General features: G+C 46.3%; 2 protein-coding genes and 1 pseudogene across 4 annotated transcripts; all 3 read left to right on the top strand.

Moving 5' to 3' along the window:
• Nucleotides 1-683: 683 nt before the first annotated feature.
• On the top strand, nt 684-3,213 carry LOC136500538 (COBRA-like protein 7). Its single transcript, XM_066495917.1, has one exon. The coding sequence runs from the start codon at nt 911-913 to the stop codon at nt 2,912-2,914; it is 2,004 nt and encodes a 667-aa protein (XP_066352014.1). The 5' UTR covers nt 684-910; the 3' UTR covers nt 2,915-3,213.
• Nucleotides 3,214-11,029: 7,816 nt separating this feature from the next.
• On the top strand, nt 11,030-16,373 carry LOC136500518 (pentatricopeptide repeat-containing protein At5g50990-like). 3 transcript variants are annotated; one of them, XM_066495897.1, is made up of 4 exons: nt 11,036-11,299; nt 14,267-14,896; nt 15,452-15,657; nt 15,914-16,373. In XM_066495897.1, exons 2-4 carry the CDS (start codon nt 14,364-14,366, stop codon nt 16,120-16,122), a joined length of 948 nt encoding a protein of 315 aa, XP_066351994.1. In that variant the 5' UTR covers nt 11,036-11,299; nt 14,267-14,363; the 3' UTR covers nt 16,123-16,373. The 3 variants fall into 3 exon arrangements, with proteins under 3 accessions (XP_066351987.1, XP_066351994.1, XP_066352003.1); XM_066495906.1 differs by lacking the exon at nt 11,036-11,299 and adding an exon at nt 13,757-14,181; XM_066495890.1 differs by lacking the exons at nt 14,267-14,896; nt 15,452-15,657; nt 15,914-16,373 and adding an exon at nt 11,902-14,176 and having other exon boundaries at nt 11,030-11,299.
• Nucleotides 16,374-17,023: 650 nt separating this feature from the next.
• On the top strand, nt 17,024-25,890 carry LOC136500511 (putative zinc finger CCCH domain-containing protein 21; annotated as a pseudogene).
• Nucleotides 25,891-26,353: the final 463 nt, after the last annotated feature.

Raw genomic sequence — 26,353 nt, 5'->3', positions numbered from 1 at the left:
TTACGTGGAGGAGCCCTACGGGCATTATAGCAGTTAAAGCCACCGGCATACCCCTTGCGAGTTGCGACCAACAGCCCGGCATCGTGTGCATACACGTCTGTCTACCTGCACCAACAAAACACGCACGGGACTGGGCATGGTCTTTTTTCCGAAACATGGTAAATGACCGTGTGCAGAAGGCCTTGCGATTTGTTTACAGAAAATGGCTCGATTTCCTTGCCAATTCCGCGTGCATCAAAGCGTGTTCGCTGGAAACATCGTGCTGCCCTGCACCATGGACACTCGCTGCCTTCCTTCTTCACATTCACATGCCAACATGCGGCGCGGCCCGCGGCCCGGACGTCCTGAACCTCTCCTCGGCACATGCGCGGGCCCCACTCCACAGGCGACAGTAGCCACATCCGCAGCCGTACACGCCAGAATCGGACAGCCTGCCGCGCATCTCGCCCGCCCGCGGCGCCGCTGCCCGAACCGAACCCTACCGTTTCTGTTGTCAAAAAAAAAAAAAAACCTACCGTTTCAACCAGGCGCCGCCTCTCCGCGTCCGCTGCGTCACTACCAGCTGGGCCCGGACCCACTCGCCCCACACCAATCAACGTCAACCCACGCTCCTCTTCCCTCCCCTGGACTGGACCCCCTCTCCGTCTCTCCCTCGACGTCGTCTCGTGTCCTTTCCGGCCGGCCGATCGTTCTCTGCAATTTTTTTGGGGAAGCAGTAGCCAGCAGCCCAGCACCAGCAGGCAAGCTACGAACGCACGCCGCCGCTCCCCAGTTCAAACCCACCACCCCTCCCCCTTCATCTTCCATCGCCAGCTGTGCACGCGCTTTCCGATCGCTTCATCTACCTCGCCACCCCGCTCCCGCCCAGCCCCAATCACCAGCCCACCACGCCCGCGCTCCCGATCCAGCGATGGCTGGCTCCGTAGCTCCCCACGCTGTGGTCCTCGGTCTCCTCCTGCTCGCGGGGCTCGCGGCGGCGCAGAGGGGGACGACGCCGGCGGCGGCGGCGGCCCCCGCGCCCGACCCCGGCTGCAACGGCATCGAGCTCACGTACAACTTCGGGGACCGCACCAAGATCCGGCCCTTCGTCAGCGACAAGAACAAGCAGCCCTACGCCTTCCGCGCCAACGTCACCGTGCGCAACTCCGGCACGCGCCCGCTCAAGTCGTGGGCGGCGCTCGTCACATTCGGCTACGACGAGATCCTCGTCGGCGTCGACGGCGCCGTGCTCACGGGCGGCGGCGACCTGCCGTACAACACCACGGAGGACGCCGGCAACGCCACCTCCTTCTCCGGGTACCCGCAGACGGACCTCCTCACGCCCATCGCCACCGCCGGGGACCTGTCGCAGATCCAGGCCTCCGTCGGCATCGTCGGCACGCTCTTCGCCGGGCCCGGCTTCGACCCGCTCCCCACGGCGCTGTCGCTGGACGACCCGGCCTACGCTTGCCCGGCGGCGACCAACCTCACCTCTAAGGTGCTGTCCACGTGCTGCGTCCTCACGCCGGAGGCCGAGGCCAACGCCACTGTCATCGACGCCAACGCCACCGACCCGACCAAGAATTTCCTGCCGCGCGGCACCGGCGACCTCGTCATCACCTACGACGTGCTCCAGGCCTACCCCTCCAGCTACCTTGCGCTCGTCACGCTCGAGAACAACGCCAAGCTCGGCCGCCTCGACAACTGGCGGCTGTCGTGGGAGTGGCGGCGCGGCGAGTTCATCTACTCCATGAAGGGCGCTCACCCATCAGAGGTGGACACCTCGGGCTGTATCTATGGGGCGCCTGGGCAGTACTACCAGAGCCTTGATTTCTCGCAGGTGCTCAATTGTGACCGCAAGCCGGTGATCCTTGACCTGCCGCTGTCCCGGTACAATGACACCCAGATTGGGAAGATTGACAACTGCTGCAGGAATGGGACAATCTTGCCCAAGTCCATGGATGAGGCACAGTCGAAATCGGCATTCCAGATGCAAGTTTTCAAGATGCCACCAGACCTGAACCGGACTAAGCTATTCCCCCCTGCCAATTTCAAGATCGCCGGTGCATCATCGCTGAACCCAGACTATACCTGCGGCCAGCCAGTGCCTGTCAGCCCAACTGCGTTCCCAGACCCGAGCGGGCTTGACTCGACGACGCTTGCTGTGGCAACATGGCAGGTGGTGTGCAACATTACCACAACAAAGGGGGCCAAGCCCAAGTGCTGTGTGACCTTCTCGGCGTACTACAACGACTCAGTGATCCCCTGCAACACCTGCGCCTGTGGGTGCCCTGCAAACAGGCGAGGTCCAACGTGCAGCACGACTGCACAATCCATGCTCCTGCCACCAGAGGCGCTGCTTGTGCCATTCGACAACCGCTCACAGAAGGCGTTGGCGTGGGCTGAGCTGAAGCATTACAATGTGCCCCGGCCAATGCCTTGCGGTGACTTCTGTGGCGTGAGCATCAATTGGCACGTATCGACAGACTACAACAAGGGCTGGAGCGCTCGGGTGACATTGTTCAACTGGGAGGATGTCGACATGGCCAATTGGTTTGCTGCCATCGTCATGGACAAGGCGTATGACGGCTTTGAGAAGGCGTACTCATTCAACGCCACCGCAGTGGGCAAGAACACAATCTTTATGCAGGGTTTGGAGGGGCTTAGTTACCTGGTGAAGCAGACCAACATGAGTGGGATCGACTACCTTGTGCCCGGTAAGCAACAGTCAGTCCTCTCATTCACCAAGAAGCTGACCCCGGGGATAAATGTTGTTGCTGGAGATGGCTTCCCAACAAAGGTCTTCTTCAATGGCGACGAATGTGCTACGCCGCAGAGAATTCCAATGAGCAGTGGGTTCGGCAACCATCTCAGCAGTGGCCTTGCTTTGGTCTTGTTCCTTGCTGCTTCGGCTTTCCTATTGCTTCAGCAATGATCCACGGGACCCCAATTCTTTGATTCTTTCAGGTGGTTTGGTCGATGCCATTTGTAAGAAGGCCTTTTTTGTTTCTGTGATTTCTTTAGTAGATTTTACTTAGCTGCTATTTGTTAGTCAGATGAAGCAGCAGTTGTGAAACAGTATGAATACTTGGATAGTGAGAAAAAAAGGCGAGGAAGCATTTGTTGCGAGTTTGCAACATTGGTTCCTCGTTCTGATGACATTTACATGTTTACACCAGATGAGTGATCTGATCTGTACATCTCTGATCCAGTTGCCTCATGTTTGGTCTGTCATACGGAATTTACTCTTGTGGATTCATTCATGCCTTGTTCGTTTGATCCCAAAATCAAAGGGATTGGAGGGGGTTGAGGTGAATTTTTTTACTTGTTGGGGATTTAATTCCCGTCAATCCCCTCCAATCCCCTTGATTCTGAGATCAACCGAACAGGCCCTCGAGGGCATTCTTTTCACTTTGATTGACTGTTTATCAAACCGTATGCCTGCCCATCTGATGGCGTTTTGATGCCTCTGTCAGGATGTATCATTTGAGTCTGTTGTAGCACTAGCATAAACCCTCGGCAGAGGGTACAGATATGACTGCTGCATGCGTGCGGATGAGCATTGGATGCTTCTCAGATCAAGATAGTATTAAACTGATATGAGTTAAGACCTTGTACTTACGTTTCTTCCATTCAAATTTTGAAAGATCTTTGGCGGACAGTTGCTCGTTAAGGGGTCCACTACAGCCTACAGGTACTGGGTCACCAGCCAGCAGCCTTCATTTCAAACTCTCCGCAAGTTGCAAGTTGCAACGTTCGTTTCTCAGGCCAATGGATCCTTTCGCTTTGTCTTCTCGAAAGCAACTTGCAGCTGGTTGTTGCGTCTCCTGTTATCGGCTCAGTTGGATACTTGGATTGGATCAAAAAGAACGTTCGTTTGCTCACTGGTTTTTTCCTCGTCGTCCCACGACGTCATACGCAGTTTGAGTCAATTCAAGAGGCAGCGTATATGATCTGCGCACGTAACATAAGACTACCCACATCCACAGTGTGGTGAAATACCGATGCCTGAAACCCATTTTTCATCCAAGCATCGGTGCTTGCACACTGCAGGAGTAAATTCAAGCAGCGAAAACTTTGGCACCGAGGAAAGTAGGTTCATCAGTGCTTGCTTTGAAAAGGAATATATGGTCCCACAGGTAAGTGATATAAAGATCTAACAAGAGTTATGAGGGGAGAGAATAAACTATTGTTTGTTTAGTTATTTGAGGCACCGGTAGACTGTGGCATAAATGAAGGTTGAAGCATCGGCTATGATTTGACATTTGAAGCCTCGGTACATTGTGGCTAGTAGGTGTCCATTTCGTGCCTGAGACAACATAACTGGCACGCACAACTCTGCACATGTTTATTGCTTTGTTATTCACGGGTGTGTTTAGTTGCCTAAACTCTGGGCATCCAAAAAGCACACAACACTGTAGTGGTACTGTAGTATTTCGTTTGTATTTGGTAATAATTGTCTAACCGTTGACTAATTAGGCTTAAAACGTTCGTCTCTCAAAGTACAACCAAATTGTGTAATTAGTTATTTTTTTTACCTATATTTAATACTCTATGCATGTGTTCAAAGATTTGATGTGATGTGATGAAAAATCTTGTACAGTGCAAAATTTGGTGGTGCAAAATTGGTGGAACTAAAAGGGCCAGAGAAAAGAGCTGTTGGTGACAGGAAAGCTGAAGTGTTCAAACCTGCAGAATCATATCGTGTGAGAGCGCGTGTTGCTGCATAGCACCACGTTCTTACCTGGTCATCAGCAGCATGTTCGGTTAGCTGGTTCGTATCGTTGCTGGTTTGTGAAGAAGTACTGCTGACTGATTTGTGTGAGAGAAAAATACTATTCCAGCTGAAAATTTACGATCATTTACGACAAGCTACAGTCAAACGAACATGCTGCAGGTTGTAGAATATTCAGAATTTCAGATCTTTTGGGACTAAAGATCTTGCAGAAATTATACGTGGCTTTCGTTCCTCCATTTGACAATTAATTAAGAGCCGTACACCAAAGAATGGTCTCAGGATATTCATCATCCATGCAAATTATATGCTTGGATGCAGGTACTAACATGCTTCCGTGCTGAACAGAGATTTACAACAAAAAGAAAAGAAAAGGTTTATATATATGGATAAAATATACTCCGTATGCACGTCATGCATGAATTCGTGCCGGGCAATAGAACATCATGTTGCCTACCCCTGTGCTATCATTGCTGCAAGCTAAACATCATTCAGTTGACTTCTCATCAGTGCAGACTACAGACTGCTTCTGCAGAGGACATGCAAAATATGAACCACCCTTTTCCTACGACTTGCGCCGGACTGCTTGCACCGACGCAACCTAACATTTCCTGTACATCACCGTTCAATTTGCGGTGAGGAACTAGAAAAAATGGCGCGGCGTTGCCGCGCCCATGCTTCTGGAGCCCAGTGTTTGATTTGTGTCTAATTTTTGGCCCAGCCCTATAGCTTCTTCATTATTTCCAAGTGCTGAAATGCATAACAATATACCTGCTTTTATTGTAGTCGTTTATTGCAGATTATTCTTGTAATATCTAACGGTTGAGATTCTTTTTTTTAGTTGAACGGTTCAGATTTAATAGGCATTATATACACCAAAAGATACTTATATATAGGAGTTAAGATCGGAAGGTGGTATGTAGCTTATACATTGATCACAAGGTTTATACATGCAGCAAAAGTTCTGGCTTGTTTATGTTTATGATCTCAGATTGAAATGCGAACATAGCTGCTACATGTAAGACAGGGAGTATGTATAGAAAAAAAGGTTCATCTTAATAATCTCAGCAAGCTTGTATGGTGAATTTTTCTTGGATCAACAAGTACATCATTTAGAGAGTCACATAAGAGGGAAACTTAAGGACATACCAGTGCGCAGTTAAATAATACTAGTGATTAGGCGCGCCCCTACAAGCGGGTTGGCACCACATATGTTATTTTGGAACAAGACAGTTAATTATGAGTAATGACGTACGAAAGAGAAGAACACACCAATAACATAATCCTAAGATAACTGACATAGAGGATTAAAGATACAAACATGACATATGTCCTAAGATAGCAAACATAAAGGTCGATCAAGCTTCGAGCTCCGGTTGGATAGTTCAGCGCTGCCAGACTGACAGCTCCAGGTTGGTGAAGAGGCTGCTTAATCACAACAAGACATGTTATTTTTTAATATATTACACTTGCTGATACAAAGGCAATCCGATTGGTAGGTGTAAAGCAGCATCAGTCAGACTGATGATGAAGCTTTGGCTAAATATTTGCTTTTTTACATTTTTTTTTAAATTGGTGTATTTGCAGTCCCAAACCATACTATAACTTCGTTTCATCGAATCCATGCTTAGAAAACTACAGCTGTTTCTGTCTTTGTGTGCTTACCTTTCATTGATCACAACCACAAATGGTGAGCTACAGAAATGCTCCAACTCTGCTACAAAGCAATCTTATTTTTTTTCTTGTGAATGGAGCCTCACCTGCAACACAATCAGTCATATACCTTTCTTGTGGGAAAAGAATGAGCATGTATGTGGTATCACAACAGTGACAATAAATGTTCACAAACGAAAACTGACATATAAAAACATCTATGTAGGATGACTATAATAAGATGCTGGTGTGAATAAGCATTAAGCATTACCGATTATACCTTAAGTTTACTTGGAAGCCTCCTGGAATGAGAAAAATACCAATTTTTGGTAATAGTAAACTAAGAAGGAATGAGTCTTATAGGCTACATTACAGTTCATATACCTTTTTACTTTGCTCATTTGCCTAATTACATGTAATATAAGATAGCATATACGAAGAGTGTAAAGATGGAAAATTAAATAGGTATAACATTTATGCATCCAGTGTCCACTGTCCAGCACCTTGGCATTTGGCAAGCTAGAAGTGCTCGAAGATCCATGTACTGTGTAGCAGTGGAAGCTGCCATGACCTTGGCTGATAGCGAAGGGCTATAGAAACAATCCAAAATAAGTCTGGATCAGGGTGCAACCCTGCCTATATATGTCAACTAAGAAGGCAAATTTAGGAAGCAACAACCAAGAGTTTTGTTATTGACAACCTAAAGTTAGTAGTCATATATAGAGCACTGAGGAAATTGGTTGCCATGTTATGCTGATGTGCTCTATATCAATGTGCTCTATATCATCGAGTTTTAACTTTCAACTGCTATTGCAAAACAGTCAACAAAGATTTTCCTTTCATGAAAACTATATTTCTAGTAAATATTGAGCAGCATATTTGGGTAGCAGATCTGCAACAGGAAGTAAAATGGATGTGTATACAATGCATGAACATACAAATGTAAATTTAACATCAATCGACACAGACATTAATAAGAAAAACTCTTTTTTCGTAATTGTTCGCATCTATATGTACAAATGGAACACAATACAAATCCAAAGGAGCAGTAGTCGGGACACTAAAAAAGGTAGTGGGGTCTGGATCTGGAAGCTCTTCAGCCACATATTAGCTGACAGCTGAAGACGATGGACAATTCTGTTGTGTGGAAAGATAAATCGTTTCACTGGCAAGAATCTTTTAAGGAAAACCAGCCAAAAGAATTCCACAGAAGCATCAGAACTAACCAAAGGAATAGCAACAAAAAAAAGCAATGAACAAAGTTGAATTTTAGATTGTACGAAGGGAAAAATAATGTGATCATATTCTATATCCATTAAGGCTAAATCTAAATAGAAAGTTGATCAGGTCAGCAGATGGGCATAAGCACCTATTTAGTAATAAAGTCAAGGGTCACTGAACCACAGCGCAGAACTAAAAAAAGAGCTCTTGCTTGTTAGAATCAGTGGTCAGTCAATCTAGATTGTGCATCGACATTACACAAACTGACTCGATCTATGTTTATAACTTAAGGTGTAAGCAAATTAAACTAAAAATACAAAGTGCCATTGTACTCCAGCTGGAACTCAGTAATTCAATCCATCAGACAACTTGTGTGCACAGCAGAAATGTTTGTAGCGCCACACATTTCAACGAACAGACACTGTTCATCAAACAGGAGGTAGGAATAGCAAAAGGAGACCAACGATCGAGCACCCAACCTTCGAGGGCGAGTGAAAGCTCTAGTTTGGTTTTGGTGAATTGATGAAACCCTAAGTGCTAACCTAGTTTATCAAGTGATCATGACATAGGTAGCACACTTCAAGTAGAAGAAGCTAATGAAGATCATAATATGACAATGGTGATAGCATGGAGATGATCAAGGGCTTAAACTTGAAGAGAAGAAAGAGAAAAACAAAAAGCTCAAGGCAAAGGTATAACTTGTAGGAGCTATTTTGTTTTGGTGATCACGACACTTAGAGAGTGTGATCACATTTAGGTTTGATAGCCGTACTATTAAGAGGGGTGAAACTCGTATCGGAATGCGGTTATCAAAGTGCCACTAGATGCTCTAACTTATTGCATATGCATTTATGATCTAGTGGAGTGCTAACACCCTTGATAATATTTGTGAAAATATGCTAACACATGTGCACAAGGTGGTTGTAGGGTTGAGATGGGTTTCGGCGCTTTCGGGAAAATGAAATGTCTATTTTCTATTGCGCCGGATGCAAAATTCTTGGTGGTTGGCACATTGGAGCAAGGGTGAAGAAGTTAGAGTTGAAATGGAGTTGGTCGAAATGATGCTGGCGTCGGTCTACTGACCGGACGCTGGGTCACTCAGCGACCGGACGCTGAAAGGCTGCGTCCGGTCGAGCTGTCAGACGGCACAGTAGGCTAGGGTTGAGCACCGGACGCTGGCTGCGTCCGGTCAAGGTGGACCGGACGCGTCCGGTCGAAAAAACATGCCTCGGGGAGCTTACTGGAAACGACCGGACGCTGGGGCTTGAGCGTCCGGTCAGTTTTGACCGGAGCGTCCGGTCAGCTTCGTAGCCATTGAAATCTGACGAACAGCGTTTGAAGGTGATGACACGTGGCATCCATCGGGCGACCGGACGCTGAGGGCCAGCGTCCGGTCAGTATGACCGGAGCGTCCGGTCAGAGCGCGTTTTGCCCAGTGAAGGGGTATAATGGCTCTATTTGATGGGGGCTCTATTTATAGCCCCATGGCCAGCTGTGGCTCATATCTTTGACCATTTTCATTGACATAGCAACCTTGTGAGCTAAGCCAAAGCCCTCCCACTCATCTACATCATTGATTCATCATCATAGTGAGATTGGAAGTGATCCAAGTGCATTGCTTGAGTGATTGCATCTAGAGACACTTAGTGATCGTGGTTCGCTGCGGATTTCGCTTGTTACTCTTGGTGGTTGCCGCCACCTAGACGGCTTGGAGCAGCGAGGATCGTCGAGCGGAGGTGGTGATTGTCTCCGGCTCCGATCGTGGTGATTGTGAGGGGTTCTTGACCTTTCCCCGGCGGAGCGCCAAAAGGTACTCTAGTGGATTGCTCGTGGCTTGTGTGATCCTCATCTTGTGTTGGTTGTGCGGCACCCTATTGAGGGTTTGGCGTGTGAAGCCAATTAGCGCGTGAACCTCCAAGTGAGTGAATCGCCACAACGAGGACTAGCTTGCCGGCAAGCAAGTGAACCTCGGTAAAAAAATCATTGTCTTCATCATTGATTCCGAGGTGATTGGTCTTCATTGTTATTCATCTTTGTGATTGATTGGTTCTTCATCTACACGGCGGTATAACTATCCTAACCACTCTCTTTACTTTACCGCAAACTAGTTGACAAGCTCTTTAGTGTAGCTAGTTGTGAGAGCTTGCTTGCTTGGTTGGTGTGGCTCTTTAGTTAGTCTTTGAGAGCACACTAACATAGGATAGTGTCTTTGCTATTGTGTGAATAGACACTATCTAAACTAGAATTGTGGTAGGTGGCTTGCATTTTAAGTAGGCTAGTGCAACACTCGCTTCGCCTCATAATTGTCTAACCATTTGGTTAAGTGTTGTTGTAGAAATTTTTATTAGGCTATTCACCCCCCCTCTAGCCATTGGGACCTTTCAGCGAGTGCGAGGTCCCCGACGGCATCAGGGCCAAAGGCGTTGTCGCCGGTGCAGGGCAGTACCGAGATCCCAGGGAATCGACGCCGCGCCCCGTGGTTGGGGAATGGGGCCACTGTGCCGGTAATCGGCGCCACGCCTGGATCCCGCTGCCGCGTCGGGAGACCCCGCAGCGCCTGGAGCCCACTGCCTCGTCAGATCGCCGGTAGCAGGGACCCGCGCAGGTGGCTTTTGCGCGCCGCCACTCGCGCCGGCGACCCGCGGCCAGCCGCACCCACGCCTTGGCCAGGAGCCGCCGCACCGAGAGCCCGCGGCCAGATCCTCGCCTCACCAGCCGCTGCGAGGAGGGGGGCCTGGATTGAGGGTTGATTTCGGTAGAGTTCGAGGGCTTTTTTGAAAAAAATATGAGATGAGGCCTGTACTGCGGGTTGATTCCACTAAGTTTAGAGGGTTTTTTTGCAAAAAGACCGGGGTTCGCACGATCTGGGCCGTCCGCCCGGCCGATCCGATGGCCGAGAAAAGCAGCTGACGTGGCCACGCTGTCTGGCCCTCTTTTGGTAGCAGGATTCATATGGTAAGATAGGTCTCCGCTGCCAACTCCATGACTGTGCCTGGCAATTGATTTGTTCCTCATTTGCCGGGCCCACACGAAAAAGATAAAGTACAAAGTTTTTACCTTTGAAGAAGTTGAGCTACAAAACGGGCCTCTCATCTCAGCACTATCAAGGGCCCAAGGAAAACTAAGCTCAGTTCTACTCCCGTAAGCCCACCCACACTGCTATAGTGCTAGCCCATTTCCCACTGAAACACAGCCCGGTAGGCCCAAATCTTCTGGAGCAAACGGCCTGGCCCACAGCCAGCACGCAACATCGTCCATTCCAGCCAAAGCAGAGTTTGACCACCACCACCGAGCCGAGCGAGAGCCAAACCAACCAACCGTTTCAAAGCGAGCGCTTCCCTAATGACGGCGGAAGCACGTGCCACTTGCAGAAACTGGAGGCCACATCGTCACCCCCACGCCCGCGGCGCGGTTGATCCGCTAACAACGGGCGCCCGCCCTCCGCCCCCGCCCCGCCCGGCCTCCAGTTCCCGAACCCCCACTCCTCCTCCCTCTCCGCTCGCCACACCCGTCGCTCCTGTCCTCCACGCTTCTCTCGCTCGCTCCCTCCCCCTCCCTCGCCTTCGCATCCCCGCAAGGAATATCCCTTCCGTGTCGTCCCTTGCTTCTTCCCCACCCTACCCTGTATCAGTGCGTCCCTGCCGCTTAATTTCCCGGTCTCTCTTCGCTCATTCGCCGTCTTGGATCTTGGTTGCCTCGGCCGGTTCGCAGGTACCTGCTTTAATCTTTGCTGGGACCTCATTGATGCACTTTTTGGTTGTTTTTCGGTGGGGGCATTTCGTCGAGCACCTGGGATGCATCGCTGTGACTGCCGTTGAGTTTTTCTTGTAGCCAGATTTGCTAGTTTTTAGTTGGTTTCCGACTTTCTGTTGATGATTTTTTTAAGTATGAATGTGTATATGCTGTTTAGATAGTTCAACGGATGCTTCCTATATTTGCCCCTAGTTCTATTGGGCCACATGCATTTCTGTATCATGCCCTGCAAATTGATGAGCTGTTGAGCATCTGATTGCTATAGAACTGTAACGTGTAAGATATAAATTATGGTACGACCGTACGAGTGTAGAGGAGCAAGACACGGACTAGGTGTGAAATGACTTGGATGGTCTAGCATTGTTATTTACTATCGAATATATCTGCTTGACTTAAATAGTATCATAATAAACAACCGCCATGAGTTTCATTATTAGAAAGATGATAATTAGTTACCAGGAAAATGTGGCTGCTCCATGTCCAATATTCTTAATATTTACTTTGTGTTTTTAATAAATCCGTGCACAAGAATTGATGGCCATTTTATTCATTCATTTCAGGATAGTCAACGAGCATAGAGTTCATGTTGCCTGATTACCTTAGTTGCTACTATGTGATTTATGGTGTTGTCCAACTTCATTCTGGATAAATTAGGTCGCAGGAGGACTTTAAAAACTAGCTGCCTGGTGTTTTTCTTTTCCTCCTTCATTCTTGTGAACTCGCTTTCAGAAGCTTGTTTGCAAATATGTCTTACACGAGCTGTTTGAAGAAACATCCCTACAGAATCTTCTTTCGATATGGCAACTCCATCCTCAGAGCTTCTTTAGAGAAAGGCTCCCCACAAAAGTCACTTATGGACTATAGCACTTTGCTCCATTTCACTGCTTTCTGCCCTGATTACAGAACTTATGCTCTCCTTCTCAGAGCTTGTGCAAAATGCTCTGACTTCTATGCTGCCATGGAAATCCATTGTCGTCTCACTAAAGTTGGGTTGCTATCTAATCAGCATATAACACCTCCTCTGTTCAAGTTATATATTGCCCATGATCACATGTTGGAAGCACGTGAACTATTTTGGTCAATGCTGGAGTGGAGTACCGATCCCTTCCATGGCAATCTGATGCTTATGGGATTCTTGAAGACCAGACAGCTAGATAAGGCGTATCAGATTTTCAAGAGGATGCCTGTCAAGGACTTGGTATCTTGGAATTCAATGATTGCCGGTGCAGTAAGGAGCTCACACCTGAAAGAAGCAATGAATATTTTTAGCAGGTTGGTCAGTTCAGGCCTTGTCCCTGATTGCTTCTCATTCTCCTCAGTTCTGTCAGCATGTGCTCGAGCTGGTGCTCGCCGGTATGGAGTGTGGGTGCATCATCTGATGACTGAACTGGGGGTGGAAATGAATCATATCTTAACTTCAGCACTTGTTGACATGTATGCCAAATGTGGAAGAATTGATGTGGCAACTGAGATATTCAATAAAGTCAAGAGAAACCATATTTCTGTCTGGAATGCAATGATTAGTGGCTTGGCATCGCATGGTCTTGGCTCCGATGTAGTGATTTTGTTCCATAAATTGAAAAGTGAAGAGCTGGTTCCTGATGGGGTTACATTTGTTGCACTCTTGACAGCCTGCAGCCACTGTGGCATGGTTGAAGAGGCTCGCCAATACTTCAGATCAATGACTACAGAGTATTCTATCACACCAGAAGTTGAGCACTACGGTGCATTGGTGGATACGTTGTCGCGAGCTGGGTTGCTGGATGAGGCATACAAGTTGGTAATGTCGATGAATGTAAAGCCTGATGTTGTGATATGGAGGGCATTACTTAGTGCCTGTCGCAGATATCGCCAAACAAAATTAGGTGAGGTCACTATTGAGCATATGGCATGCCATGGCAGTGGGGATTATACCCTTCTTTCAAACATCTATTCATCAGCAAATAGATGGAATGATTCAGAGGAAGTATGGAAACAGAGGAAACAAAAGAAAATTAGGAAGAGCAAAGGCTTGAGTTGGGTTGAGTTAGGGGGAAGCACCCATGAATTTAAAGCTGGTGATAGATCTCATCCAGACACCGAGGATATATACCTAGTGCTGCATGGATTATGTAAAAGAGCTAAGGTTGAAGGTTATGTTCCATTGACTGAACTAGTAACAAAAGATGTCTCGGAGGAGGAAAGAGAAGAAAACCTTACCTTCCATAGTGAGAAGCTAGCAGTGGCTTATAGTGTCCTGAAGACTGGTCCAGGGACAGAAATAATGGTTTCAAAGAATTTGCAGATTTGCAGTGACTGTCATGAATGGATGAAGATAATCTCAAAGGTACTTTGCCGTGTTATTATTATGAGGGATAGAATTCGATTTCACCGGTTTGAAAGAGGATGCTGCTCCTGCAAGGATTACTGGTAGGCCTTTCCCGGAGCAATACAGATGTGATCCAGCTAATACTAAACGAGCAGTTCCGAGGGGATACAGAAGATCTAATTACTTTCTCCATCTGCAGAATTTGGTGCTGGTTCTGCTGCTGCATAGCAATGAAAAAAATATAATTCCTATGAGAATGAAACATTTGGACATTTGGTTACTAGTTTAGCTCTTTGGCACATAACAGGGAACCAAGGAAAGAAGGGCTAGATGACAGACACATGCATGTGTATTGTACACTCCGAAGCAATGCAAGTGTTTAATGAGAAAGATCAAAATCTCTATGTTGGGTTTGTGTTTTATGATTCATTCAGTACCCTTATGTTTTCATATGCATGACATTGAAATTGCTTTGCTGTCTTGTTTTGGGCTTGTTTCGATGATTACTTGTGTCAACATGATATGATATGTGGTGCGTGATGATAACATTTATTTCATTTCTGATCCTGGATCAGTTTAATTTCCTGATAAAAACTAATTTTTGCTTATCATTTCAGGATTAATGCTGAAGGGTTATCCAATATTCAGTGAAAACTAGCTACTGAAAAATAGGAGTAGCAATACCTTTGATGCCCCATTCATTCTGTTTCTGCAATGTCCTTGTCTTCCATTTGCTGTGGGAACTTCCATCTACTAAGGAACTCTATAGGAGACACTTGCAGTATCAGGTGGCTTAAATACCATAGCAGATTAATATATGAAACTTTCCTCTCAAGCAGAAGACATCAAAGTAGACCTCTTAGTACAACAGTGCTAGCAAGAAACACAAGAAAAGGAAGTAAGCAGTCATTTAGCAATAGCCGTCATTTGCACGGTAAATCGGTTGAATCATCAATTGAAGTGTTCAAGCAGTCAGAGCTTGAGCAGCTTAAATCACTTCATTGCTACAATGTTGAGGAAGAGTTTTCTGGGGTCAAGACCGAATGGCCTGCAACTATCCTTGTATTTGATATTGAAACTACAGGCTTCTCACGTCGTGATGACAGAATTATTGAGTTTGCTGTTCGTGATCTTATGGGGGGAAAGAATAGCACTTTCCAGACACTCATAAATCCCGAGCAAGAGGTGAGAAATTCATATGTTCATGGTATTAGCAACAGCATGCTCTGCAGACCTGATGTTCCAAGGTATGTTCATGCTTTGTTATGCCAAATATGCCAAGTGTCATATTTAGTTTACTAGCAGTAAGGCGTGATCTGAAGTCCCCTGTTGAACACTAAAATAGGGGAAATTGAGGATCACTTTCTCTATCCCATGTATCCTTTGTTTTTGTTTTTCATTGCTTGCTAACATGCTCAAATATCACTACTTTATAACCATGAGATGAGGGAACAAGGCAGTATTATGTTCTGAAAATGCAGTCATGTGAAGAAAGAACTATGTACTAGGATCAATCTCCCATATGTTACTTCCTAGAGGCAATTTGCAACTTATTATATATTTTTTTTAACATATAAAGGTTACAAATTCTGAACCTTGATTGCTTCTGTTGGGTTTCAACTCTAGCCTACCCCAACTTGTTTGGGACTTAAAGGCTTTGTTATTGTTATTGTTGTATAAAGGTTACAAATTATAGTTAAACTTAATTTCTGAACTACAATTCATTTGAAACATGATTACCCTTTATTATTTTTTACGCATTTGTTTTTATAATCATGGTGGTCTCATGTATGGCTATGCAGATTTGGAGAGCTTATTCCCATTCTGCTACAATATGTGTGGAGTCGTCAAATGGACGGCAAACCAGTTATGTGGGTTGCTCATAATGCGCGTTCCTTTGACGTACCCTTTCTCATCTTTGAGTTCCGACGGTGTAAAGTAGAGATGCCTGGTGATTGGCTCTTTGTAGATACTCTTCCTATCGCAAGACAATTGGTCGATTCTAATGGTATGCTCTCTTGTCAAGTTTTCCATTTCCTTGCATAGACATATTGTTCTGAAGAGCTTTTGTTTTCCACTTTTCCAGTACAATAAATTGATGAAATACAGCAATGTACTGTGCACCGTTGTTGTTGATGAACTAGCAAGCTAAACTTTGTTTTGTCATTTAACTATTTCTGCCTATAGCATTACAATTTCGTGATTAAGTGTTTGTTGATGAAGTAAGATGCATTTTAAACCTCCTATTCATATTTGGTTTGCAGGGTCAAAACTCAGTTCTGTGTCATTGAAGAACCTGAGAGAACGCTACAAAATTCCACTCACAGGGAGTGCGCATCGTGCCATGCAGGATGTGACAACCCTCTGTTATGTGCTTCAGAAATTGACCTTTGAGCTGAAACTAACTGTTCCTCAGCTGCTCGAGAAGTCTTTCCGAGCATCAGATCTTCCAGCGACTCGTCCTGAAAAGTAACTGTATCTGCCTCACCGGGAAGATCGCCTGAAGCACTAAATTATTCCATCGTTGTTGTATTATTTACAGAGATGTTATTTGGAGATCCCAGCTTTAATTTCTTCGATGTTCTTTCTAACAACCTAATAAAGCCAGCCTGATTGTCACTGATACATCAGTAGTACAGTAATCCGTATTACTGATACTCTGCCCTTGTAGGCTTGTATACATTACTCAATCATCAATTCAACATATATTTACTTGACTGCAAACTTCTGTGTGCTGCTCAACCAAGAAATGTAATGTTCTTGACAGTTTCTGTGGGATGTACATGTACTGCAGCTGTGATACTATGTCACGGCACACGAATGCATGCCTCCACTCCCCTGTCTTGTACATATTCAACTACTACATATGTTAATCTGGCTGTATAGGATAAATATATCTCAGACCCAACCTGTGGTGTCTCCATGTTTCTTTTTACAGGAAATGTTGTTTCAGCTATTATTATTATTATTTTGCGAAAGATTCAGTTATTAATTGTGAACAAACTCTTGTCCTGTTTTGTAGGAGGCTCTGTTTCATTAACCAGGAGAAACAAGTCAATTCTGTCCTCTGTTCTGGTCGGCAACGGACCTCTATATACGTCATGTTCGTTTGGCTTATAAGTCGTACTTTTTCAGCTAACGAACAGTATTTTTCTCTCATAATAAATCAACCAACAGTACTTTCAGCCATGGCTTATCAACCAAACGAATAGGGCAGTACATGCCCAACTAACCTCTCTTCCCTCTAGTTTTCCAGGCCAACGACGACAGGGTAACCGCCACGACCTCACAATCTTCCTTATTATTCGAACCCTAGCTTCATCGCTCCGTTGCTCTTGCTTCGTGGCTTGGGTGTTCGAGCGCGAGCGGAGGTGATGGAGGAGCTGGCATTCTTGTCGTCACTGAGGCTATCTCGCCTCTCCTTCGAGGGCCGCGATGGCTGCGGCTTCGGCTCGCCGACATGGGCATCACAGCTGCCTGTTAAAATTACAGGATCATTAGAAAGTAGATTTAGGGGTGCTGATTAGACTAGAATAGGATAAACATGTCCTAAAACATGGACTACGAGATCAAGAGGGAGAGGGGAGCAGAGGTACGGACCATCGAAGGGCTTGATGGAGCTGGAACCTTCTATCGCATCGGTAGAGAGGGTGGTGAAGAGGTGGCGCTCCAGTGGCGGTGTAGCGGTGAAGTGGTCCAACGTCGACGGTGTCCCGGTGATGGTGCTTCCCGTCGCTCGCTGCGCCCCTTACTAGATCAGGTTAGGTTTTGTCGGTGGGTGTGGCGGGTCATGGTGACCCTCGTACTCAGAGCCTTCGGTCCCCACCTCTCTTTATAGATGAGGCCCACCAACCATGTAGGGGTGGACGTCCCTGATCAGGGCGCGAGATCCAGGGCCAACTCGGCCGTTGGGCCGAGCTGAAGAGATCAACGCTAACACTGGGGACGCTGCGCGACGACTCGCCCTCATCGTGCGTCTCCGACGGCTGTTGCGGTGGAAACGACAGCTTAGGCTTTAGCTCGCCGACATGGGGATCGCCGCTGGAGACGCTGTTCAACGCGCCCTCATCGTGCATCTCCGATAGACATGTCGGTGGCAACGGCTTCGGGTTCAGCTCGCCGACATGGGGGTCTACGCTGGAGACGCTGTTCAACTCGCCCTCATCGCGCGTCTCCGACAGCCCTGGCGCTGGCAATGGTTCCATGTTCAGCACGCCCAAGCAGGCATCACCTCTGGATACACTGCTCTGTTAGGTAGCATAGTGTACCTCTGTAGCCGTAGATCCGGGGTAAGCTTCCTCGCCACCCCGTAGTTGCACCGCAGCAGGGTAGACGCCAGCACCGTGGGGTTGTTGGCGTCGTGGTGGCGATGCAGTGGACCGGTGGTGACGCTGCAAGGGCGATGGCGGTACAGTGGGGCATCCCGTCGCTGGCAGCACTCCTTTAGTTCAGATTAGGTTTCTCTATGGTGGGATTGCGGCGGCTCCGGTCAACTTCGTTAGTCGAGCCCAGTTTCCCACTCCTCTATTTATAGTGTTGTGCGATAGGGGCCCACCAACCACATTAGGGTTGGGCACCCCTGATCAGGGCGTAGATCCAAGGGCCCAATAGGAGATCAACTAACATTCTCCCCCTTGATCTCATTACTATCTTTCAATTTCATATCATTTACTTTTGTTCATTCTATTACAGATTAGCGCATAGAGCATTTTCATCGTCACGGTCCATTGCCGGTGGATTTAACAGCTACAACACACGACTCTGTTCTGAAATAGATACTTATCTTTGTGCCTTCTTTTGTCCAGGAATTTTATGCTTTTCTTTAAACCCATGCTAGCTACACGTTGGGTGGTAAGCCTTTTGTAAGCGGATCCGTAAGCATCTTTTCTATACTTATATGCAAGACTTTATGACATGATCCCAGACTTTATCTTTCACAACAATATACTTTATGTCAATGTGTTTGGCAGCATCACTTAACTTATTGTTATGAGCATACTATACTGCCTGATTATTATCGCAGTATAACTTTAGTGGTCTATAGATGTCTTCAACCATCTTCAAAATCGGGTATGAACTTCTTTAGCCAGTTCACCTGCCCCGTTGCCTCATAACACGCTACAAACTGTCATACATTGTGGACGATGTAGTGACGATTTGCTTTGAGCTTTTCCATGAAATAGCTCCTCTTTGCGAGAGTGAATACATATCCGGACGTGGATTTTCTATCATCTCCCGCATAATCAAAATTTGAATATCCCACTATATGGAGTGAATCAGATCTTCTATACGTCATCATGAGGCTTTTCGTTCATTGCAAATAATGCAAGACTTTCTTTACCAATTTCCAGTGTTCTGTTCTAGGATTGCTCTAAAATCTGCCAAGTAACCCGGTAACAAATGCCAAGTCAGGGCGCGTACATACTTGAGCATATTACAAGCTTCGGACAGCTGAAGCATATGAAACCACTTTCATTTGATCGATCTCATATTGGTTTCTGGGCATTTAAAATCTCTATATCTGTCGCTCTTAACTATATGAGCAGGTGAGGGACTATATTTGTGCATACATAATTTCTTTAAGATCTTTTCTATGTATGCCTTTTGTGATAGTCCTTATACCCCTTTACTTCTATCTTGGTGAATCTCGATCCCTAGAATGAACGAAGCTTCACCAAGATCTTTCATATCAAATTTTGAGGACAAAAACTTCTTTGTCTCTAGCAGTAGACTGACATCACTACTAGCAAGTAAGATATCATCTACATATAGGACAGGGAAGATAAACTTCCTATTCTTAAACTTTGCATAGACACAATTGTCCTCTATATTCTCTTTAAAACCTAAAATTTCTTATTGTCTAATCAAACTTCAAGTATCACTGTCTTGAAGCTTGTTTTAATCTATAAATAGATTTCTTTAGGCGGCATCCTATTCGTTCTTTTCCTTCCATGAAAAACCTTTCGGTTGTGCCATGTAAACATTTTTCTCCAAGTCACCGTTGAGAAATGTCGTCTTTACATCCATCTGATGTAATTCTAGATCATAATGTGCCACTAATGCCATTATGATTCTGAAGGAATCCTTACATAAGACTAAAGAAAAGGTCTTATTGTAATCAATCCCTTCTCTTTGCGTAAAGTCTTTTGCCACAAGTCATGCTTTATATCTCTCTATATTCTCTTGAGAGTCAAGTTTTATCTCGTAGACCCATTTACAGCCTACTATTTTGGCTCCTTTAGGAATTATCTCCAAATCCCAAACTTTATTGGTATTTATAGATTTCATTTCATCTTCCATGACCTCAAGCCACTTTGATGAATGATCACTTCTCATGGCTTCTTCAAATGAGGTGGGATCATCCTCTATTTGAAATTTCTCAGTGTTGTACACTTCATAATCAGCAGGAATAGCTGATTTTCTAACTTTCTGAGACCTTCTAGGGGCCTCCACATTTGACACATCTTCTGTTTGAGCCTGTTATTGCTCTCCCTCATGTGTGGCAATAGGTTCTATAGGATTCTGAAAAACAGGTTCCTTATCATTATTCATTGTTGCCACAGGCGGAATAACAACAGGTGCTAACACCACAGTATATGACACTATCGGTGCAGCGACAGCAAGTAGTGAGAAAAATAGCTCATGAATCATTGGAGTGGGCGCATACACCCGTTTCTATTCAAGGTCAATTTCTCGAGCTACCATGCTCCCCCTCATCAATTCATCCTCTAGGAAGATAGCGTGTCTCGTTTCCACAAACTTTGTATGTCTCTCTGGATAGTAGAAACGAAGAACTTTTGACTTTTCTAGGTAGCCAATGAAATGGTAACTTACTGTTTTGGAATTTCGCCTCCCAATTTTTTTGGGTTAAATACTTTAGCCTCAGCAGGGCTCCCCCCCACACTTAAGTGTTTTAGTGAGGGTACTCTTCCTGTCCACAACTCATACGGTGTTTTCGGCACCGACTTACTTAGTACTCTATTAAGAATATGAATAGCGGTTTTTAACGCCTCCATCCACAGGCTCATCTGTAAGGTGGAGTAACTTATCATACTGCGCACCATATCTATCAGGGTATAATTCTGTCTCTCAGCTATTTCATTCTGCTGAGGTTCATCTGGTATAGAATACTAGGCTACTATGCCATTCTCCTATAAGAACCTTGCAAAGGGTCCAGAAATTTGGCCATATGGGGTATGCCGACCGTAGTACTCCCCTACGGTCGGACCTGACTATTTTAATCTTTAAATTGCGTTGAATTTTAGCTTTTACCTTAAATATCTATATTTATCCAATGCTTCTATTCTTTCTTTGATTGGATAAATATAGACATAACGGGAGTAATCATCTGTGAATGTTATGAATGAATCATTACCATCCATACTCTTTACAGAAAACTAACCATAGATGTCTGTGTGAATGATCTCTAAAATTCCTGCGCTTCATTTGACATCTTTCTTAATTTTCTTTACATGCTTTTCTTTTATGCATTCTCTACATTGTTCTAAATCTGAGAGCTCTAATGGAGGAAGAATATTATTCTTAACTAGTCTTTTATTCTCCCCCTTGAAATATGGCCTAAACGATAGTGCCATAATTTCGACGACGCATCATGAGCTCTCTTATACCATAATTTCTAGATTAACTTTCTATCACCAATTGCTTTATCAGCTGGGTACCATATGTCTTTGAAGAGCCAGTGAACTGACTCTTTATTCTATCGGTGACCGTGTCACACTCTGAGATTGAGCCCACAATTGCAGGCTCAATCGTGTTCTTTATCACAGCCAAAAAATTCTTGTTGGCAGTGATCCTCTTCCTATGCTCAAAGTCATAGGACATCTTTTGGAATTTAAAATCCCTCTCTTTAGTTGTCAAAACGGCATCATCATTGTTTCTCCCTCACCGGTGCCACAGGCTCTGTGGAACACGGCGAGGTGACTACCCAGTCCACCTTAGACAAGATAAAAACCAGGTCAAACCTTTTTTTAACATAAAAATAACATCATTTGCATGCCTTGATTCCAACGTAGGTCAAAATCAAAACATACAATTATTCTTATACACTAATTCTACATCACCGTTGGACAGAAATAGAATTAATGCATAAAATCATTAAAATTCACAACTTGCTCTTACACACTAATTCTACATCACCGTTGGATAGAAATAGAATTAATGCATAAATAATTAAAATTATAATATTGTTATTAACAACATTGGTCAGAAAATAACAACATCATAATCATGTCAAAATCTCTTTTTCTCCAATTAAATATCACATTGGTTTAAAATAACTGAAGAATAAACAATTTGTTCAACAACGGAAAACGTATACTCAATTTCTTGAATTTTACCCATAGGTAAAAATTACTTTTTCTATTTTCTTTGAGCTATTTTTCATTTTCCAGAAATAAGCAATTACTGGAAAATAAAAAAGAAAATACTGATCTTGGGCCAAAACTGGCACAGTGGCCTGGCCCAGATCTGGCCTCAGGCCGGCCCCGTCTCTTTCTTTCGCGCGCGCTGCCTTACCAGGCCGCAACGTGGGCCTGGGCTGGCAAAGCGCCGCGGCGCGCTCGCCCGCCTGGGCCGTGATGCGGCCCGTGCATCCTGCGCCGTTGAATTCAATCGAACGGTCGAGCGATCATTTCGGCCAGTCAAAACCAGCGCCGCGTCGGAGCCACCGTAACCCTAGCGTCATTCGCCCCTCCCTCTTCTCTCTCTACGCCGCTCTTTCTTCTCTCCTCAGCGCAGCGAGCACAACCGAGCATGCGAACCGAGAGCGACGAAGGCGGTGGAGCGAGGCAGCCATGGCGCCATTGCCGGCCTCCTCTTCGGCACGCGTGCTCCCCAACGGGTGAGCACGCTGCTGTCGAGTGGCCTGGTCGCGGCGCCCCCTTGGCCGAGCCCGGCGAGCAGCTGCCCCCGGCTCGGCCCTTCTTCTCCCTCACCGGCGAAGGGTCATCCCGACGCACGGCGAGGTAGGTCTGTTCCCCCTATTCCCTTCTCCAATTTGGTTTTCTTTTCTCTTATCCGAACCGGTGATAGGGATTAGGGTTTGGACTGTTCTTCTTCTTTCTTTGGTTTTCTTCTCTGATTCTCTTTTGGTGCTCGGATTGAACCGATTTGGGATGGGGATTCGTTCTAGGGTTAGGGTTTCGCTTTTCTTTTGATTTATTTTCTTTTTGGAGTTCATCCGAATCGAGATCCAGGGTTAGGGTTTTGCTTTTCTTTTGATTTCTTTTCTTTTCTATTTATACCGAATCATTCTCTTCCCTTCCTCGTCACGAGTTAGGGTTAGGGTTCTCAAGAACCTGATTCGGTTTTGATTCGAGATCGAGATGTGGATTCATTTTAGGGTTCTTGAGATCCTTTCCCCTTTCTCTTCTCTAGTTTAGGGTTCGGCTTTGATTATGTTCTAGGCCGAATCCTTCTTCCTTTGTTCTTTCTTTCACCTAGTTAGGGTTAAGGTTTTTCTTTCCCACGGTCTGTCCATGGGTTAGGGTTTGGCTTGAAGTGCCGAAACCCCTATCTCTTCTCTAATCCGATCACGGATGTTCTTCTCTTGTTTTCTTGCCGCGCGCCTGCGAGGACGGCGGTGTGGCACTTTTCCCCCGCGCGGTGGCGGTGGTGACCGGGGTTCCAATGACGTCCGTCACCCCCGGTCTCTTTTCAATTTGCTTTTACCCGGTTAGGGTTAGGGTTACACACTGGCAACCTGGCTCTGGTATCAATGTTAAGAATCATGGTGTACCTATGTATCCGTAGATTCGGGGTAAGCCTCCTCGCCACCCCGTAGTTGCACCGCAGCAGGGTAGACGTCGGTACCGTGGGGTTGTTGGCGTCGTGGTGGCGATGCAGTGGACCGGTGATGACGCTGCAAGGGCGATGGCGGTGCGGTGGGACATCTCGTCGCTGGCAGCACTCCTTTAGATCGGATTCTCTGTGGTGGGATTACGGTGGCTCCGGTCAACTTTGTTAGTCGCCCAGTTCCCCACTCCTCTATTTATAGTGCTGTGCGATAGGAGCCCACCAACCACATTAGGGTTGGAGCGCCCTCGATCAAGACGCAGATCCAAAGGTCTAATAATCCGTTAGGCCTATCGGTGGACATCAACTATTAACATGCTCAACTCGCCCTCATCGTCATCGTGAGTCACCGACAGCCGTGGCAGTGGCAGTGGCTCCGTGTTCGGCACGCCAAAGATGGCGTTGCCGCTGGAGACACTTCTCAACTCGCCCTCATCGTCCATCTCCGACAGCCGTGGCGGTGGCAACGGCTCCGGGTTCAGCACGACGAAGAAGGCGTCGCCGCTGGAGCCACTTCTCAACTCGCCCTCATCGTCCGTCTCAGACAGTCGCGGTTGCGGAAACAGCTCTTCACCCAGGATCTCGAAGGAGCGGGACAGCGAGCAGGTGAAGATGGCGGAGTCTCTCCTGCGTGCGATCACCGAGCGCTACGATAACTGCGTCCTCCACCTGCGAGACACTACAGCCGAGCTCGCCGACCTCCGCCTCGAGCGCGTCCGCCTCGGCGCCGAGAACCTGCACCTCTCCCTGCTCCTCGAAGAGCTCGATGCCGCTGAGCAGAGTAAGCAGGCGTCAGCGGTAGCTCTGACTCCGCCGCCGAAGCCAACGCAGGCGGAAGCTCCAAGCACCCCGAAGAGCATCATCATACGTTCGAAGGGCTTCCTCTCGAAGAAGCAGCCGCAGGGCGTGGCCACACCACAGCGCCTCCGTGTTCGCGCGTCTCAGGCGATGGAGGTGAGCCCCCAATTCCTACCGTTCAGTACCTTCAATTGCACACCGCACATACTCTTGCCTGTTCACCTCGAAGGAAATTGACACAGAAGAGCGCACTGATTCCTGAAATTGGTAATGGTCGGGAAGAATTTGGTGTTCGCTACAATTAGAATGGTGAAAAACTTAACACTAAGCTTACAAAATCACACGAGGATGGCAATTTGTTGTTGGCATTAGCTTAGCATTTACAATGAATGAGTTATCAGGCATTCAGGCTATGCTGAATTGGTTTAATTAAGAATTGTGTACTTCAAATTCGTAAGAACGCATCTTATGGTTAAGCAACTGAAAGTCAAAATTACAGCTCGAAACTTTTACTCGTGTTATGCATCTGGTTATGCTGCAAATAGATGTTGGGATGGCCAGCTTTAACTGAAGGAAAGCACAAAAGTTATGGCGATGTTATGGTTTTCTTAAGTTTACTCAATCTGAAGAAGCAGCGGCTTCGGTTAAATTCTTCTATTAGGTCTTGTTTGGATGTTATCGGATTTACTTTAATCCACGTGTGTTGTGGTGGATTGGGGTGGAATTTAGTTCAAATTGCACTTCAATCTATTCAACCCACGTGGATTGATGCGAATCCGACTATATCCGGACAAGGTCTTAGAATGTAAGAATATGTGCTTTGGATTAGACAGTTCACAACATTTGCATTTAGGTTAGAAACTGATTAGCAGTTGCTGTGATAGCTGATATTTGATTCGATGATGCATCGATTTGACTTAATACAGCAAACCAGATGTAAACTGGATTAATTAGTTTACTCAGATTCTGTATTTGACTTTTGACCTCGTGATGTCAATGGAAATGGCAATCGCAGGACGCAGGGGAGAAGGAGAAGGATGACGGGGAGGTGGAGGTGGATGCGTTCCGGCAGGGCGCCGTGAAGACGGAGCTGTGCAACAAGTGGGAGCGCGGCGCGTGCCCCTACGACGGGCGTTGCAGGTTCGCGCACGGCTTGGAGGAGCTGCGCCCCGTGATCCGCCACCCGCGCTACAAGACCCTTCCGTGCCAGTTGTTCGCCGCCGCCTGTGGCACTTCTGCCACTCCATGGCGCCCACTGCCGAGTCCTGCTAGGCCGCCGGCCACCGTCCGCCTCCTACTGCCGCCGCGTAAACACGATGCCTCTTCTCCCCTCGTGTGCTTGTTAAGTTTCGGAGCTGCTTCATCTGTCATTCATACTATCAGTTAGCTAAATAAAGTAGAGCATGCTGCATGCATTATTAGTTTTTTTAAGATCAAGTTATAGCTTAATAAAGTAGTAATACTGCCCAATGCTAAGTGATGGGCCAACGATGGGTCAGGGTTGATGGGCCAATGATGGCTTAGTACTGATGGGCCAAACGAGCAGTGATATCAAGTTCGCTGACAAAATAAGATGGGCCATGTCGGAGGTGTATAATGTGTGATTGCCTTGGGGAAAAGACTATGGTTTGTAATACACAAGCCGACCCGTGCATCTTCGTGGATATATAATCTACTGCCATGAAAAGTAGATCGTTTGAGGGCTGTGATTGTTTTCAAGTGATCTGCCACTGGTTTTCCTGAGAAGGTAATCCAAACACTATTGAATCATCCGAAATCATCCGAAATCTACCGTGCGCCGACTGACATGTCTGGGAATAACCCATAACAAGGCTTTGTATGTTATTGGACTGGGCCAATACTGTGATTCGTCCTCCCAGAATTTTCTCCAGCTGTGATGACGTGCCGGATGCTTCTGTTCCTCCTGTAGTCCTGTGTGACTGAATGAATCTGCAACTGGCAGCGAGACCCCAGTCTGATGATTTTCCTTTCTGTGAAGTCAAATTGCAGAGCGCAAGCATTGTCTTCGAGAAATCTGTCTGAGTATCAGTCACCGGCTCACCGCCCACTGGGCGTCACCTCATGACCTTTCT

Source organism: Miscanthus floridulus, chromosome 1, assembly GCF_019320115.1.
Source record: "Miscanthus floridulus cultivar M001 chromosome 1, ASM1932011v1, whole genome shotgun sequence".
Lineage (NCBI taxonomy): Eukaryota > Viridiplantae > Streptophyta > Magnoliopsida > Poales > Poaceae > Miscanthus > Miscanthus floridulus.
This window is presented reverse-complemented; position numbering and strand designations above follow the sequence as displayed.